Source organism: Cuculus canorus, chromosome Z (genome assembly GCF_017976375.1).
Source record: "Cuculus canorus isolate bCucCan1 chromosome Z, bCucCan1.pri, whole genome shotgun sequence".
NCBI classification, from domain to species: domain Eukaryota; kingdom Metazoa; phylum Chordata; class Aves; order Cuculiformes; family Cuculidae; genus Cuculus; species Cuculus canorus.
Window position 1 is genome coordinate 16,380,637 of NC_071441.1, and position 17,589 is coordinate 16,398,225.

The 17,589-nt window shown below is 36.6% G+C and overlaps 1 protein-coding gene across 2 annotated transcripts in view; it reads left to right on the forward strand.

Moving 5' to 3' along the window:
* The window catches only part of TNPO1 (transportin 1), an 81,816-nt gene that overhangs the window by 48,817 nt on the left and 15,410 nt on the right, over nucleotides 1-17,589 (forward strand). For both annotated transcript variants that reach the window (XM_054053506.1, XM_054053507.1), the window contains 12 exons: nucleotides 239-320; nucleotides 934-1,056; nucleotides 4,261-4,379; nucleotides 6,481-6,541; nucleotides 7,178-7,346; nucleotides 9,767-9,919; nucleotides 10,978-11,203; nucleotides 13,418-13,589; nucleotides 15,072-15,158; nucleotides 15,936-16,043; nucleotides 16,318-16,476; nucleotides 16,571-16,658. In XM_054053506.1, the coding sequence (XP_053909481.1) occupies nucleotides 239-320; nucleotides 934-1,056; nucleotides 4,261-4,379; nucleotides 6,481-6,541; nucleotides 7,178-7,346; nucleotides 9,767-9,919; nucleotides 10,978-11,203; nucleotides 13,418-13,589; nucleotides 15,072-15,158; nucleotides 15,936-16,043; nucleotides 16,318-16,476; nucleotides 16,571-16,658 (1,547 nt within the window). The remainder of the gene's footprint in view (nucleotides 1-238; nucleotides 321-933; nucleotides 1,057-4,260; nucleotides 4,380-6,480; nucleotides 6,542-7,177; nucleotides 7,347-9,766; nucleotides 9,920-10,977; nucleotides 11,204-13,417; nucleotides 13,590-15,071; nucleotides 15,159-15,935; nucleotides 16,044-16,317; nucleotides 16,477-16,570; nucleotides 16,659-17,589) is intronic.

The window sequence follows — 17,589 nt, forward strand, 5'->3', positions numbered from 1 at the left end:
TTACAGAGTACTTTATTCTTAAATGTTTATTAGATATATCGGAGTGTAAGACGGTACTTAAAATGTGGTTTAGTAATTTTGCATAGCAATACTGTAGATGTGCAGATTTGTTCCCTTTTGCCTGAAGATGATGTTTGGAAAATGTAATTTGCTTCCTAATATCGTTAATGTGTGTGTAGTGTTTAGAAAGATATTTTTAACTTGTGAAAAATGTGTGTTTTAACTGTCTTACTTGTAGGTCTCATGCTGTTGCATGCGTCAATCAATTCATCATCAGCAGAACTCAAGCTCTTATGTTGCACATAGATTCTTTTATTGAGGTGGGTTTGCATTCTGCCTGGGGCATTAAGTCAAATACATAACGGATTTATCAGGAGTTTTGAGTTACGTTTTACAGCTACTTCTACCCCCAGACTCTTCATGTCTGGTTGCTCATTCTTAGCTTCAGTCCCCAATGGTTAAATTTCATTCTGTATGCTTGTGCAGAAAGTTAATTAATCTAAGCACTCTCAAGCCCCAAAAATAGTATTTTGAAAGTTGCTTCCTCTTCATAAGTAGAGGAAACTCTTGTTGTATAAAGGTGTAAAAGTAATGACAGCAGTTTACCACTTACCTGTGATGGAAAGCGCAGTCACTTTAATTAGTGCTTCGGAACATGGATTAGAAAGGTGGTGTTAATAATCCAGGAAATACCATTCTTGTGCCAGTGCTAATATTACACGGTGTTTTGATTATGTATACAGTATACATTGAGGGAGTGAAAAGTTCATTTGCTAAACCATATGCTTTAAAGAAGTTAAGCGGTGTTCTGAGGTGTGGAGTGGGACAGTACAGAAGTACACATCTGTCTGCTTTAGTTTGCCATTAATATAAATTTAAAGGTAAGTTGAATTAGATGAACTAGGCTTTTCAACTGGTCTTACTTTCCAACAGAATCTTTTTGCGCTGGCTGGTGATGAGGAGCCTGAAGTACGCAAAAATGTTTGCCGTGCCCTGGTAATGTTACTGGAAGTTCGAATGGATCGCCTTCTTCCTCATATGATTAGCATAGTTGAGGTGAGTCTCGTTTCCCAGATTTGTTTGAGATTGCAGAAATAATATCAAATAAAAAACATTAATAAGAACAGGTATGTTACTCTTGCACTTGCCTACTCTCCTTTTCCTTGAAAACTGAAATTGTGAAACTTTCTTCTTACCTGTTTGGCTACTGAAAGTTGCACTTGACAGGCGCTGCATATGGCAGTTGTTTATTCTTCATTAAGTTGATTGATCCTGAAATGGTGGGATCAGCCGTACTATGGAGTAGGCAGACAATGCTTGACTCCAAGTGAGAAGGTCATGTTAAAATATAGTGCTAAGAGCTTATACTGCTGCAGTTTAAAACGCTGTCGCTTTTTTTGAATGTGTTGACCATAATGAAGATAAGGCATGCTATTTTATATAGCTGCAGTGCTCTTTGAGCTAGTAATGACACTACTTCCGTTGCATTCAGTTGCAGTGATTTGTGAGGTCCTTTGCCATTCTGGACTATGTCATATGTATATGTCGTATATCTATAACAAATGTCATTTGTTAGGTCCTTTCCCATTCTGTATTAGTGCAGACTTGTCCACCAGAAGACAAATCATCTCTGTTTTTTTGTCCGGTCGGCTATTAGAGCACAGAGTAATTACCATGTTTGTGGGAAATACTGGCAGTTTCTAGGTGGCAGTTACACATGCTGCTTGCCAGACTGGAAGTATAGCTAAGATCATAGTGCTGCTTATGCAGATTTCGTGTGGACAAGTGGAGCATAAGTCAAGTGTCACATTTCATAAAGACTGTGTCCAGACTACACAGAGATGATCTTAATTTTTTTTGTTCTTGTACACAGGCATTAGACACACATCAGGTTAAGGTGACCCTTGACAGCATTGGCCTACTGTTTCAACTCCCTCTATGTTGTCTGGAATTCCATGACACCAGTCTTGGCATATAGTCTCAATATAACATAGGACAAGTGAGGATTGTTGTTACTTGGTGATGGGGTTTGTTCGATTGAGCAGTTGAGAGACTTGAGGGGTTTTTTGAGACAAAGTAAAGCTTTGGAGATGATACTGTCAAGAAGTGATAACTTTTCTGACTCTTCACCCTCCTAAGATCTTTAAGGAACTTCTAGACTTTGTAGGTAGGAAGATATTTTTTTTTTTTTTTTTTTTCAGTTTTGGGACTACTCTGCACTGTTACTGGTTTCCTCAGTTTTGTATACATCCTGGTACGTGCAAAGATGATACCCCAGGACTGACTATTATTCAGTATTCAGATAAGTCAGTTTTTGAACTTTTGAGGCTTTAATGTCTGCAAGCTGAATACTAGTGGCTCCTTTCAGTAAATAAAGTCTTAACAGGGAGAAATTTCTGTGTGATGTGCTTTATACTTATGGAGAATCACTTGTAAAGTAGTTAAGATAGTAATGATCCAGTAGTGATTCTAAGAATATCATGGCGGGCATCATGCTTTTGAAGCAAACAGGTTTAGTTTTAACTTCCTTGCCAAGTCCCTGGAGCATGCAGGAATGGCTGAGTTTGGGTTTCATTGGGGATTTTGAGCACACACTTTGAGAAGATCAGAAGTGGATGGTTTTTGATTTTCTGTCTGAGAACTTGATAACAGGGTATGTCAGGAGTAGACCAACCTAACAACTCAATTATTAGATTGCACTTGTATGCTTACAGAGCAGATTTTTTCACAGATGTGGCTCTTAGGATCTTCCTTAGTAGAAATTCTCATTTTGCATGTTGTTGCTTTGTCTAGATAAAGAGATGTCCCTTTACTGCTCAAAGGATGTGTTCCTGTTAATTCTTAGTGTATCCCACTATTCTTTTCTTGATGTTTTGGTTCAAGACTAATGTGACATTGTTTATGTTACAGAGTAAAAAAAACTGTACTGAATAATCTTGCTGTGCTATTTTGTAATCTATTGTGATGCACGAAATATTTGCATTTGCTAAAGTAGGTAGAATGTTATAGTTTATCCTTAAAAGTACTTACTAAAATTTGGCGTGATAGTATTAAAAAAAATCTTCGAATACCCTTCCTGCTTTTTTCTTTGTTGCTAGGATCACTGTTCTTGGTATGATTTCAGGCTGTGTATATGGCTATCTTACACGACTGAGTAGCCTTTTCAGCCTATGGTTCTCTAACTTCATGCAGTATAATACTTACAATAGATACTTAAAAAGGGAATGACAGCGTGAGGGGCATCTTCAAAAGATTACTTTTTGTCATTCTGTTTTTGTCTTCCTGACAAATAACAAATCCACAACTAAATAGTGTATTTTCGAGCCCTCTGGGGAAAAATGCCGAATTTCTTAAATTGAGGTTTGTTAAGGACACCTTGCTTGCAATGGGCAGGATATTTTTCTGCTTCTTTGAGCTGCAGTCTGACAACTTGAAATAGAGCAGTATTTATGTTACTGTGAGTTTTCAGTCACCAGTGGTGAACCTCTAGGAAAAGCTTGTCATTTAGTGCAATTCTGTAGGAAAGGGTTCCGTACATGGTAAGTCTTGTATCCCTGAAATGCATAAGGATAATCAAGATCCCCCCCATTATATTTAATTTTGAGAATAAATGGTATTCTGAAGCAACTGAAGAGGGATTGCATTTGCTCTAAATCCATGCATAAGGAAAGTTAGCTGCATGGACTTCGATGAGGTTTTCTAAAATGAGTGGAAGAACCAACAGTTTCAGAAATAAGGGCTGGCATGGAAGAATACAGAAATTTTATTATTTTGGAAGTTGCAGGAGTCTTCCCTACTTTGTTTTGACAGTTGTGTGTAAGAAACTGATGTTGCAGTAGTCTACTTAAGCTTTTTGTTTATGCAGGTATTTGATTATTTTTGGTTGATGGAGGATTAACCTTAAATAGCAAGCTTTAGTATTTGATACCATGTCTCTGAACTACAATTCATGTAGAAAAATCTGATGTGACTTCTCCCTTAACTCCCCAGCTATGGTTCCTACTTCCTTACATCCCATGATATAGTCAGGATTTGGAAGGGAAGCGTGATGGCACTGGAATAAAAAGTATTTTTATAAAAACCTTATTCTCACAATGACCATAAGTAGTCTCTTACGTGTGTTTCTTCCCATGGCTCCAAAGAGACAGAATTGCTATGGTAACATAGCCTGGTTTCGCAAACACACTTTGCAGTGTTGATAGCTTCTTTTAGACACCAGAACTTCCATCTTATACAAGTAATTATTTTTATATTGTGTAGTACATGCTTCAAAGGACCCAGGACCAAGACGAAAATGTGGCTTTGGAGGCTTGCGAGTTTTGGTTGACTTTGGCTGAACAGCCAATTTGTAAAGATGTATTATGTCGTCACCTTACTAAGTAAGTATTAAGAATTACAGGTCCTATTTATTTTGAAATAGTCATCTTTAAACTTCAGTTAACTTGTTCTTGGTTACTCTTATAGAGGCTGTATCTAGCTTGCATTATGCTTAGAAGAATTTTTCTGTAGGTAGTTCTTGTGCTTAGTAAAGATGGCTGTAGCACAGAGTTTGTTGAAAAGGGAGTGTTCCAGACACGGTGATCTCCAGAGGCAACCTAAACGGTGTCACTGTGGTGCTTTACCTCAAGCTTAACAGACTTTTGAGTTTCATGTGGATACAAAGATGTGCTTACATGTGCTTAAGCTCAAGCATGTCCACATGACATTACTTACATTATCTAGTGTCCTATGAACATGTTGTCTTGACTACAGCTAATGTAGGCATGTGTGCAATGTTTCTATGTGCGTAGATAGGCCAAAGGTTACCTCTTTATATTTATAAAGAACATAACAAAACAGCATGACATCACTTGGATTTAGGAATCAATTTTATATTAATTGCTATTGCAATTTAAACTTGAGGAAAGCACATACAATGTGTTTCTTCATACTTCTGCAGCCTGATAGTAGTTTAAGTTTCAAAAGCTATTTTTTGTGAGTCTTAAAAAGTTATCCTGTGCCTCAAAGTGTAGCTCTTTGGTTGAATGGAAATGAATCATCCGCTTTAAGACTTAAACATCCACATGTTTGCAACAGTGCTTGTAACTGGTTTCTAGACTACTATGAAGTCTTTTGCAATAGGAAATGACTTCTTCGGTGTTCCCAGTAGTTCTTTGTCTTTATATATGCATGGAGAAGGTTTTGAAAACTACTGGGGCAGTTCTCTCAAAGTCTTGATTGGAAGAAAAGAATCATGGGAGAAGAGATGCATTCTTCTCAGCGAAAATAAGCATTATGGATGTGAAGCAATTAAAAATTAGCGAAGTGTTGGTTATCATAAGCACTTAGAAAGTAGAGAATTTAGTTTAAAATACCTGCTGTAGCAGTGGAGGGCTAGGAGTTACAAACAGGAAAACCAATGTTATGAGAAATGATTTTGAAGTTTTAAAGTGGTTTTACTTGATTCCTACTCCTAGAGCTCAGAAGACAAAGAATGATAGCACAGTTCTTGAATCTGCCCACCCACTTCGAAACATGCATTATGTTTATACTGGAAATGACAGTAATTATTAACTGCTAGTTAAAAACTACTAGTATTAAACATCTTTTGGCCTACGTTGACACTGCAAAGGCATCGTAGTCTCATGGTACTTCAGTGTCATGTTTTTTGAAAGCAATTTATTTGTTGGTGAGTGCTTTTTTACTAGGATGCTATGTAAGTTAGTCAATACTTGATGATAATATTAAATTTTCTTGTATTAAATTAAAAGTGGGACAAGACCTTCTAAAAGCGTGTTCATGTGGTATCTAGCATCTTGTTCCGTTTTGATTCTGTAGGCTTTTTTAAAAGAAATGTAGCTTTTGCATATTTCATGAAGTATGCTGCAGAAATGCCAGTGAGTTTGTGATAATGTGTATACTTTCTATTCCCTTCATTCAAAGTTCAAAAGGTGATGTGCCATTGCAATGTGTGAATATTATTTCTGGCCTAGTACCTTCGAAAACAATACTTCTTGGCTGCAGTGTGTAGAGAGATTGAGTCTGTCACTGGTGCTGGGTCAGTCCCTAGCGTTATTAGCTTGATTTAAGTCTTAAGCCACAAGTAAATAGTGACAAGTGCTGTTGGTGAAAGCCAAGATATTTATCCTATGTATTATAGGAGTTTAAATGTTTAGACTTAACTTTTGAAAGGCATTTCAGAATAAATCAGTCATATGGGAGAATATCAGGTTTTTTCAGGTTTCAAACTCAGTTATGTCATCTGGTTACGCCTAGTTAAAGCTTATGATTTAAATCAACTCTTTTTCAGATTACAGAATATTGATGAACCTTATGACTTAGAGTTTGGTTTAGGTGCTGCCTCTTGTTATCACGCTAAGCGTGGTTTTTATTTTGGATTGAGGGAGTTGAAGTTTACAACCAAGATTATGGCCCAGGTAACTGGGAACTGGTTTGCTTTTTTTATGTGTTATTTTGACATATATTGATATTTCTTTGTAGGCTGATACCTGTGCTGGTAAATGGTATGAAATATTCAGAAATAGATATTATTCTGTTGAAGGTGAGCATCAATTTATTTTACTCTTTAAGAATATATGATTAACTCCTGACCTGTAAATCAGCATGATTCAGATCAGAATGAGTAGATCTGTCCTACCATCTGTAAATTGGAGAATTAGTTTTCCTGGTAAAGGAACCTTTAGTACATTACAAGTACTAAAGGCATCTGCTGTCATGTTTGGTGGAAAAAAAATCTGTAAGTTTCCCTGCTTTACTCCTGTGCACCCAGTTTATTCAGAGCTGGGATGCTATTACCTGTGACCTACTGCAACAATGCAGGCTAAAAAAAAGTTCAGAGTTAATTCTAATGCCTTCTAGATTGAATACACAGTGTTTTCTGTCACTACATTTTAGAATATGCCTGTGTACCAGAATTCCTCTATTGTCTTTCTGTTTCATTCCTATCAACAGTAATTTCTTAACTTCTTTGTGCATGACCTTACCTCTCTTACTTAGATCTTGCTGTTGTTGTTCTAGTAAACGTGGCAGCAGAATGCAGGAACAATGGCTTTTTTTTTTGTTAGCTGGGCAGCACAAGTGAGGTGTGAATCTTTATAAAATCTTGACCTAAAACCACATTCTTAACTTCTTCGAGAAGTGTTGTATTAGTTTGTTTGACAAAGCGTTTTGATGGCAGGGGGATGTTGAAGAAGATGAAGCTATTCCAGATAGTGAACAGGACATAAGACCTCGTTTTCATCGTTCACGGACAGTGGCTCAGCAGCATGAAGAAGATGGTATTGAAGATGATGAGGAGGAGGAGGATGAACTTGATGATGACGATACTATTTCTGACTGGAATCTAAGTATGTCAAAATAATGCGTAAAATGTTTTAAAATAGACCTACTTGTATAATACAAGAACCACAGTAAAAACAGGACTTTATAGGAGTACTAGGGCTTTGCTTTTGAATACAAAAAGAACTGTCTGCTAACATCATCAGTGGACCAGGAGTCTTTCAGGTGACACTTTGACTATGTAACTGTATTGTCAAAAGCTAGCCATCTGTATGTTTATTTCTTATTTCAAGTATCATAGAAGCATAGAATGGTTGGAAGGGACCTTAAAGATCATCTTGTTCCACCTCCCCTGCCATGGGCAGGGGCATCTCCTGCTAGATCAGGCTGTGCAAGGCCCCATCCAACCTGACCTTCAACACCTCCAGGGATGGGGCAGCCACAGCTTCCCTGGGCTTCCAGTGTCTCACAACCTTCATTGTGAAGAATTTCTTCCTAGTGTCTAGTCTAAATCATCCCCTCTCCAATTTTTAGCCATTGCCGCTAGGCCTATTACTACATGCCTTTGTAGAAAGTCCCTCGCCAGCTTTCTTGTAGCCCTCTCAGATACTGGAAGATAAGGCAGATTGAACTGGAAATATACTGGAAATATGGCAGATTGAGTTACAAACATTGATGGGATGTAACTCAACAAATCTTATGTATTTAAAGTTTTAATTCTACAAAATAATAAAAATCACATATAATAACCTGTTTAACTTCAGGCTGTTTTTGAAAAAAGTTCTTGCACACTGATAGCTGGAAGAAGCTTAATGCTTTCTTTTACTTCATTTTTCCCTCTAAAACTGGTTTGTGTGTTTTGTTTTGGGGTTTAGTTTAGTTGATTTTTTTACCATGTGAGCATGCTGGTACTGATGGCCATTACCACTAGTTCTTTTCTGTGTGAGGAGTTTGCTTCTGAACATAATATAGTACCTTAGTTATGAAGATAGGAATTAGCTGTGAAGAAACCACAGTTCTGATGACCTATATATGGATCATAGAACCTTTAGGCCAATAGACTGATGTTGTAAGGAAAGAAAATGCCACAAACTGATTTTTAATCTCAGTGACAGAAAATAGCTAGTGAAATCTGCTTGCAAAGTATATTTAAGTCAGCCTCTGGAATAATGTTTTGAGATTCAGATGCATCCACCTAATTTTTTTCTTCTTCCAAGGGCACAGGTTTTCATGGAAGGTAAATGTACCTTGAAGCTTATGGTCAAACAGTTTTGAGACATATCTGAATTAACATCGCTGTTGTTATTGAAAATATGAGAGCAAATATACCTGTTTCCATAAAGCATCTTTTTGTAAAAAAGTATAGTTTTAGATTCATAATGCTGTTCTTCTCACTGCTGTGTATAAAGATTGATGAAATGACACTGAGTGCCCTGTGGTCTGCAGTTTCAGTTAAGATGGTGAGGAAGCTAAAGGTGTCTACAAATGGTGGCCTGAAAGAGCAGAACAGTCAAGAAATCTGTAAAGAAAATCTTGAAAGAATTTGGATTAGCAGAAGATCAGAATTGTGCGCCCTGTTTGTTATCCAGTGCTCTGTATTTGACTTCCAGTTTGAACAGAGGAAGCATTAGTACAGCCTGATAATTCGAAGCATAGCTTACTGATGAGACCAGTTGGATCCTTTATGACAGATTAAGAAGGAACTGAGATCATAATAAGCAGAAAGTGCTGTATAAGTTCTGCAATACGAGCATTCTTTGTAAATCGATATTAGCATTTTCTTTCTAGATGTGACAACACTGCAGAAAATTAACCCAGTAAGGATTTCTGAATCGTCTTTTGAAGTTGTTCCTGATTTTTCTTTTATGAACTTCTGCTTGCTAAAAACATGTGGTTAAAACTTTGAAACAAATTTTGAGGTATTCCTTTTCGTATTGATGCATCACAGAATAGGAGTAACATATAAAAGCTCAAAGCAGAGGCCAGCAAATTCCTTTCAGTCTCTAGAGTTGGATAATTTTGCCTTTTTTTCCTTTGAGACATGGATTGTGTTTGAACATTTTCTTTTGAGTCCAATTTTTAGATCATTTCTTTGTTCCCCTTAGTTTCTTCAATATATTATATTCATGTCTCAGGTTTTCTCTCTTCCTTAGTGTTACATCATCCTGAAATCATGTAGTCTATGCTGTTGCAATATAGTAGTGTGTTTCCTGTCAGTGTCTTTTAATATACCCAGTGTATAAGTCCTCTTAGTGGGTATTCAAGTGCTGCAGAACTGGCTTTCTAAGAACTGTGGCTTTGCACCAGAGCACAGTGGATCACTGTATACTGTTATGTGGATTACTGATACGCTGTAAGGAAATGAAAGTGTCTTTCCTGCTAATGCCCCGAGACCCCAGTGGCAGCCCAATGTTAAAATGAGGATTGTATTGCCTAACTACAACTACTTGTATAATAAGCAGAGATTAACACCGTTAATTCCCCTCAGGGAAATGTTCTGCTGCTGCGCTAGATGTCCTAGCCAATGTATTTCGTGATGAACTTCTGCCACACATCTTGCCCCTTTTGAAGGAATTGCTCTTCCATCCTGAATGGGTAGTTAAAGAATCTGGTATCCTTGTTCTTGGAGCAATTGCTGAAGGTAAGGCAACAGTGCATATCAGGTTACTGAATTTTTGATTGGTTCTAAAGCAGTTCTGTGATTCTTTCCAGCCGAACTTGCTTATGCAAACAAGTATGTGTCCTTAGCTGGTTTGGTTTTGGTGATTAATCTCTGTATCTGATAGCTGGTAACTGCAGTTATTTGGTCTATGCATGTTTGGGAGGCTGAATAGCTTAGATAATTTCTTTTATTTCTCCCCTTTTTAATTCTGCAGCATATATTTATTGGTTTCTCATTAAATACTGCCGTGATTTTGTAGGAGAGGAATATTTATTAATTTGAGAGATTTGAGAAAATAATTTGAATAAATTTAAGAAAAGATTTTATTCAAATATTTTCAGAGATAGAGAAGACCACTTCCATGACTTCAGTACCCTGAATGGCTTTTTGCTGGCATTTCTAGCATCTCTGTCCCTTTTGGGTACATGCCTGCATTATTGTTCTTGTCCCACAGTCCTTAGTAAACATACTTTTTTTTGTTAAAAGAAAACTTTTTTGTTGGCTTTAATTTCAACTTAAGCAAGGTAGAAGTTAGTAATTCTGGCAAACATTAGTCTGTTACTGCCCCTGCTGACTTGGGACACCTAATTTGGTTGCTGGTCAGTATTTGTATGATACTAGGAGAAAACAAGAAATTTGACTTTTGTAAGAAATCCTTTTTAATGATGTGATGATTTGTTGTCAACACTGAATCTCTTTTGTTGTCATGGTTACTCTTGAGTAGACTGGCATAGGACCTCCAAGCTCTATAAACTCATTTTGTTTGATTGTACTTGACGTACCCCATTTAATATAGGAGAGTTTCTGGAAATCTGGGAAACGTTGAAGCAGAAATGTAGTTGTAATTAATGAAGTTTAATTGATGATTTTAATTATTGTTTATTTGGTTTTTAGGACTTGATATAAGTTAGGTAGACTTGCTTTGTTATAATGTATTCCTACATGATAGAGAATGAAAATATATTCACTCTAGAAAATAGAAAACAATAGAACGTTTGTTAATTCTGGTAGTTTAATAGCTGTATTTTTCCTTCTAGGCTGCATGCAAGGTATGATTCCATATCTTCCTGAGCTGATCCCTCACCTTATTCAGTGCCTCTCTGACAAAAAGGCTCTTGTGCGCTCCATTACATGCTGGACTCTTAGTCGCTATGCACACTGGGTAGTTAGTCAACCCCCAGACACATACTTGAAGCCATTAATGACTGAGTTGCTAAAGCGTATCCTGGATAGCAACAAGAGAGTACAAGAAGCTGCCTGCAGGTAAGCCAAAGCTTAAGGGAAAAGCACTATCCATAACCATTTTTCTTCATGGGAAACTATTTTAATGCGTTTATCAATGTATGCATTATTCTATTTGTAGCTCTGTATTTCTTTTTCTTCTAAAGTGGAGTAGATGCAGATTCTTCTGGATGAGTTATAAATTACTCCGAGTTGTAATAACATGAAAAAAGAGAATTGGTGTTTTTCTCATCAAGTTTATTTCAGAGTATATGAATCACAAAAATAAATAACTTATTGTAGTCAAATAAATAATCTGTTCGTAACACTTGTTTCCAGTATATGATGTTTCATTGACCAGAAATCTGGGTTTTTTTAATATGCCTGTGTACAAGCTTAATACTGATTGCAGTGGATAACTATCCTGTCATTGGATTACTGATATGTATATTTAGATCAAGGTTACAAAAATATTTGGATTATGGTTAGTTCAAGGGGTGCGCACTTTCTCTTCTAGGCAGATCCTGGAAGATAAGATTCCTTTCTGACGACAGTTAGTTGAATGGGGATGAATGCACCTCTTGTGCTGGAACCTAATCAAATAAAGCTTTTACATGTCAGTGTGGGGCAGGACTGTATACGCAGCAGACTACCGAGAAGGTTGCTTCGTGAAGCAGAGTTAGATCTGCATCTGATTGTATTCTTAACACTTGAAACATCGTTATCATTGTTGTTGATGTTGTTGTTATTACAACAAATATTGGTGGTGCCTAGGGACAAAGCTTTTGCTAAGCTTCCTGCAAAAGGTGTGGGTGTGTCCTTGCCTGAGAACAGATGCAATGAATTTAATGAAATGTACATAGTAAGATTACAGTTTCCTTTTTTCCTCCTAAAACTTTTCAAACATTGGGCTAGCAAATTTGTTGCATTTTAACGTCTGCTCCATTCTTCTGATATTTCCTGAGTAAGCAGGAAGATGGTAATATAAAACTACATGCTTCATTCAGTTTCAGATCAAAGGAAACAGATTTTGTACAAGTTCTGTTTAAAAAAAAAACACTGCCACCAACACTCGGCCCCCAAAAAACCTCAAAAGCAAGCAACCGCATGCACTCCATTTCTGTTTGTAGTTTCCTTGTCTAAAACATGATTGAAATGCTTTCTAAATTGCAAGGGAGGACAATGACCCTGCTTGTAAAGAAGCTAAAAGCTCCATCCCTGCAGCAAATAGGTGCACAGATCATTAATGTCTACCAAACTGAAAATTGGTGATAAGATCCAATGTATTTCATCACTAACTTCGGTCTGTTAGCAGGTGATTAATTAGCTAACATTCCTTTTTCTACTGTTGAGAAACTGCTCCCTTAGCAAGTGACACCCAGAAAGATATTTACTGAAACATGTTTGCCTGCTCATGTTGCGTGCTTTCTGAAAGAATACTTCATAATAATACAATTAAAAAAAAATTAATACAGTAAGAATGCTAGCCACTTAGTGTTCACAGTTGCATTGTGTTAAAGGCATTTCTGTATTTGGTTGCACACTAGTAGGGGATTGTTAGCTCATGCAGCGAAGCATGCATTTTTAGTGCAGCAACAGGCTAATAACAGTCTTGTTGACACAAGCTAGGTCAGTAAATCTTAATGGCTCATAACTTTTTCCTTAATGTTTCTCTGAAGCATGGGGGAGGGAAGTGTTGTTGACAGACAATGTGAAAATTTGCCATGATGTGTGTTTTGACGAAAGCTGGCTAAAATTGTTAATGCCCTGTCTCTGCTTTTAGTTTTCCATGTCTTTCTGATTCTGTTTTTCTACATAGTGAACTGCGAGAGTACAGGCTCGTGTTGGCATTGTACTGGCAAAACGGCACTAGGGCTTCTAGGTGCAGCTACAGCGTACATTAAAGATAGTGTAGGCCGTTTTTAACTTAACAGATTTGTTATGGTTCCTGCTATTTCAGTTACTGTGCACAAACACAAGATATTAAGGCTTTTTTGTTGGGGCACTTTGCGTGTCCGTAATGGGGTTTACGGTGATTATTTATTATTTTTGCTCATTACAATTTAACAACTGAATCCTTACATATTCAGTCGAAGTAGCAGGATTATCTCTGTAATACCACTTTGAAAACATATATTGGATGAAATTGAGGAGTAAATACAGTTTATGTTTAAACAGAAGTGAGTCGTGTGGGGTATTTTGGGGTCATCTTGTTTTTTTCCAAGATACTAACTGGCCTATTTTTTTGTCCCTCAGTGCCTTTGCTACTCTAGAAGAGGAGGCTTGTACAGAGCTTGTTCCTTATCTTGCTTATATACTTGACACTTTGGTCTTCGCATTTAGTAAATACCAGCATAAAAACCTGCTCATTCTTTATGATGCTATAGGAACTCTAGCAGATTCTGTAGGACATCATCTAAATAAACCAGTGAGTATACCTTATGTTCTGTAGAAGCACTCATAATTGAAAAATTGGTTCTGTGGATTTTGTAGGGTGCTTTACTTGTTATAAAACAGGAATGTTGATATTTCTGTGTACATTCTGATAGCACTGACTATTTACAGGTAAAATACATAGACTCTATATTATTTTTTCCACTACACAAATTTGCCATTTTGAATAAATGATGGTAGGTGTGGTGGCTTCTGGAATGTGCTTCTCATAGTAATGGTTTTTTAATTATTCCCAGAATTTTTCAGCTTGGAGGAGATACATATACCAGTATAGATATCGGATGGAACTTGAGAGACATTGGTGGAATTTGAGTTTTGATTTCTAATGACCGCACTTTTTGGGGGAACAACTCTAAGTATTGCTAAGCTGCTCTGTGTGTCACTTTCCAATGTTTTGGAGCACATCATCACTAGATATTGCTTTATCAGAGTGAGGCAGGCTTTCATTTTGTAACTGAAAACAGAATCTTTTGGACAAAGAATAGATAACACAAGCAAATAAAATGTTTGGGTTTTTTTTTTAAATGTGCTTATATTAATTAATAGAATATGCATATGTGCCGTGTGTACATCTTCTTACCATGGTTATTGAAATTTGTTTTATTTCTTTGAAGTGCTTCACCAGATATAGACAAACTGGCATAAAACAATTTGAGTTGTTTCCATGGCATTTTAGTTGCCATCTGAGACCCCACACCATCAAAGGACTTTGCTTTCAGGGTCTCTCTGGCCTTTGCCACCTTGACATTTGACAGTACGATGAGGAAGCTAAACAGGAGCTCCTGGTGATGGTGGGATTGTATTCAGTCACTTAGAATTTTGTATCTTTGAACAGAGCATTAGCTGGCAGCATGTATTGGCTCTTCAGATACCTTCTGGGAGCAACACCACTAAATGGATGCCTTGCTCAATGTCCTTGTGACTGTGGCTGTGCAGTGGGCAGGGAAAATGCAACAGCTTTATACAGAAGGGGTAAGTGTGTCCTTCTGAAGCCACAGGAAATTACTTTCTTCATGGATGCTTAGTTGCTTGATGGAAAGGTTTCAGAAACTTGAGGGGTTAGAGTTGCAGCATCAAAGCAATGGGAAATGGTTGAGAAAAGCAGGTGGCAGATGCACAGCCAGATTGCATTGCTAGTAAAAACATTTCCCATAGGCCCTGAGGCAATCATATAGATTTGTAACAACCCAGGCAGCTAGAATGAAACTAGGCTTGGAGGAAAAGATTCACTCTGCAAAGGTGCTTACGTGCTTTAGCGACAAATCTTAAGTCATAAATTATAAATTCTAATATTAAACTACTTCTACATATTGCAGTGATTGAATTACAGAACATGAGGGGTTTTTTTTAAAAAGTAGAATATATATCAATTTTTAATACATTGATTTTATAGATTTGAGATAAAATAATGTGCAGTGAAATGTTTCAGCAACTGGTGTGTTTTCATCCTAAACAGGAATATATTCAGATGCTAATGCCTCCATTAATCCAGAAGTGGAATATGTTGAAGGATGAAGATAAAGATCTCTTCCCTTTGTTAGAGGTAAGTGTTAAAATTTGAGTATCTGTTATCAACTTATTTTAGCAATTACACTTTTTACTAAAGATGCTTTTACTAGGAAGTACGACTATAATAGCTGACAGTGTTAAGTATTTCCCACTGTGGTGAAGATACCCTGACTGTAGTAAGAAAATTTTGCGACCAAGGAAATTTCATAAAATTTATCAAAAATATTTTAGATTTATTTTCTTTTTCCTGCCATTCTGGTGCATTTTGTTTGATTAGATCCTTTGAGGAAAAAAAAAAATGTTCCATTCTCCTTTTATTCTTCTCTTCTCTTTCCTTGCTCTCCATTCGTCTCTCCATTAAAACTATTTTCAGACAAGCTGAAGGTATGAACCAGACCGTGTAGTCTATTTTTTGTACTTTCCAGGTGAAGCAGGAAAGCACCTCTAGAACAATTAGTTTCATAACTCCTAGGTAATATTAGGCCTTGTACATGGTCATGATACTGAACCTTAGTGTAAATGCTGGCTTGAATTATCGTAACTGTTTTTATATGCACTTTCTTGTCTACCTAAGAAGATGCAGTTGCTGAGAAATTTTCTCAGCTGGCATTTGTAGGGAAGAGTAATAACTTGCTGATAGTTTCTTTGGCTCAGCTAATTGGTGCTGCCTTTCTAGGTTACATTTACTTAATCACTTACATGTAGATACACTTTATAAATGCTAATATATTTTAATTTACCTCTCCCAAGTAAAAGGCACTTCAGGAATGTGAGAAAAAGTAGTGACTGTTTTCTCTCTCTTTAATTCTAGTGCCTGTCGTCAGTTGCTACTGCCTTGCAATCTGGCTTTCTTCCATACTGTGAACCTGTGTACCAGCGTTGTGTAAATCTGGTGCAGAAGACCCTTGCACAAGCCATGGTATTTTTCCATTGCTATTCCAGTGTTTTCAGAATATCTCCTTAAACTAATTAATTAATTTACATTAATTATTTTAAAGTAAAAAAAAATCAAAAAATAAAACCAAAACCAAATAATTAATTTACATTAATTATTGTAAAGTTATGGGTTTGCAGGGAGATTTGTAGTATAACTGTGAAATATCTAAATGAAGCTGCAGTTCTGAAACTTGTTTTATGCATAACCTTCAGAAAATTTAAAACTAATTTTGGAAATATGTACTTATTTGTTGCAGTTGCATAATGCTCAGCCAGACCAATATGAGGCTCCAGATAAAGATTTCATGATTGTGGCTCTTGATTTACTTAGTGGTTTAGCTGAAGGACTTGGAGGCAACATTGAACAGCTAGTGGCTCGCAGCAATATACTGACACTAATGTACCAATGCATGCAGGTGAGATAAATAACCTTTTTGATCTAAGGATTTTCTTTCTGATTCTCTTAAGAAACACTTCTAGAATTGTCGTTTTTTTTCTTCCTCCCTTTAGGATAAAATGCCTGAGGTACGGCAGAGTTCTTTTGCATTGTTAGGTGATCTGACAAAGGCGTGTTTTCAGCATGTTAAGCCTTGCATCGGTATGTTTCTTTTAATATTAAACAAATAACTTGTTTTACAAACTGATAAAAGGCTGATTTAGACATTGTTAAGCTCCCTAGCCTGTGGATTGTCTTTTCATGATGGTGTGAGTTTCCATTTTCTGTTATCAGCAGCCAGGGTCTGTAGTCTTTTCCTCTTCAAATTGTGTGTTTAAAAGGCATTCTGTTTTTTTGTAGGCAGTGCAAAAGTTAATTTTTCTCCTTGTTTTTTATAGTGTAACAAGCTACCCATCGTGCTGGAATACAGCAAAACAAATGTACTTGGACTTCAAATAGTTGCATGCTTTACTAGATTCTTGAATTTATAGCTTTCTTTGTTCTACTGGAATCTATTGTTATGTACAAATATATATATTGAAATTAGGAAACTTGGCTAGAGAGTAGGTGTCATTTTGGTTTTTGCTTTGCTTTTAGTTTCAGTATGGAAGTAGCATCAGTTACGCAGTTCCGTGATATTTGCTGTCTGTTTCTACAGATACTCTTGAGATACACTTAACTTGCCAAATGAGTGCTTGGGTAGGGTTGGATTTAAAATTTATTTGGCTGATGTCATAATCTTATCTTTGTGACTAATTTTTTCTTAAAATTTAATCAAAGATGATTGCTTTCTAGGCATCTTTGCTTTTTCAAGCACAGGAGAATACATAGTTATCCAGGTGATTTGAGAGTTGTTCAACTATATTACAGAACTACAAGTACTAGTAGCTGGGGTTTTTTTCTCCTCTCTTCCTTCTCTCCTCCTGCCCCAGCAAGGAGAGTGAAAAAAAAACAGTTTTCTAGAGTTATATAAAGATAGGGACTGTTAGAAACGTTTTAAAATCACAATTTAAAAAGATTTGCATTGACCTCCTTATGTTCTAAAATCCAGGTTAATCTGATATATAGCAGAAGTATACCTCTTGGTAATTCC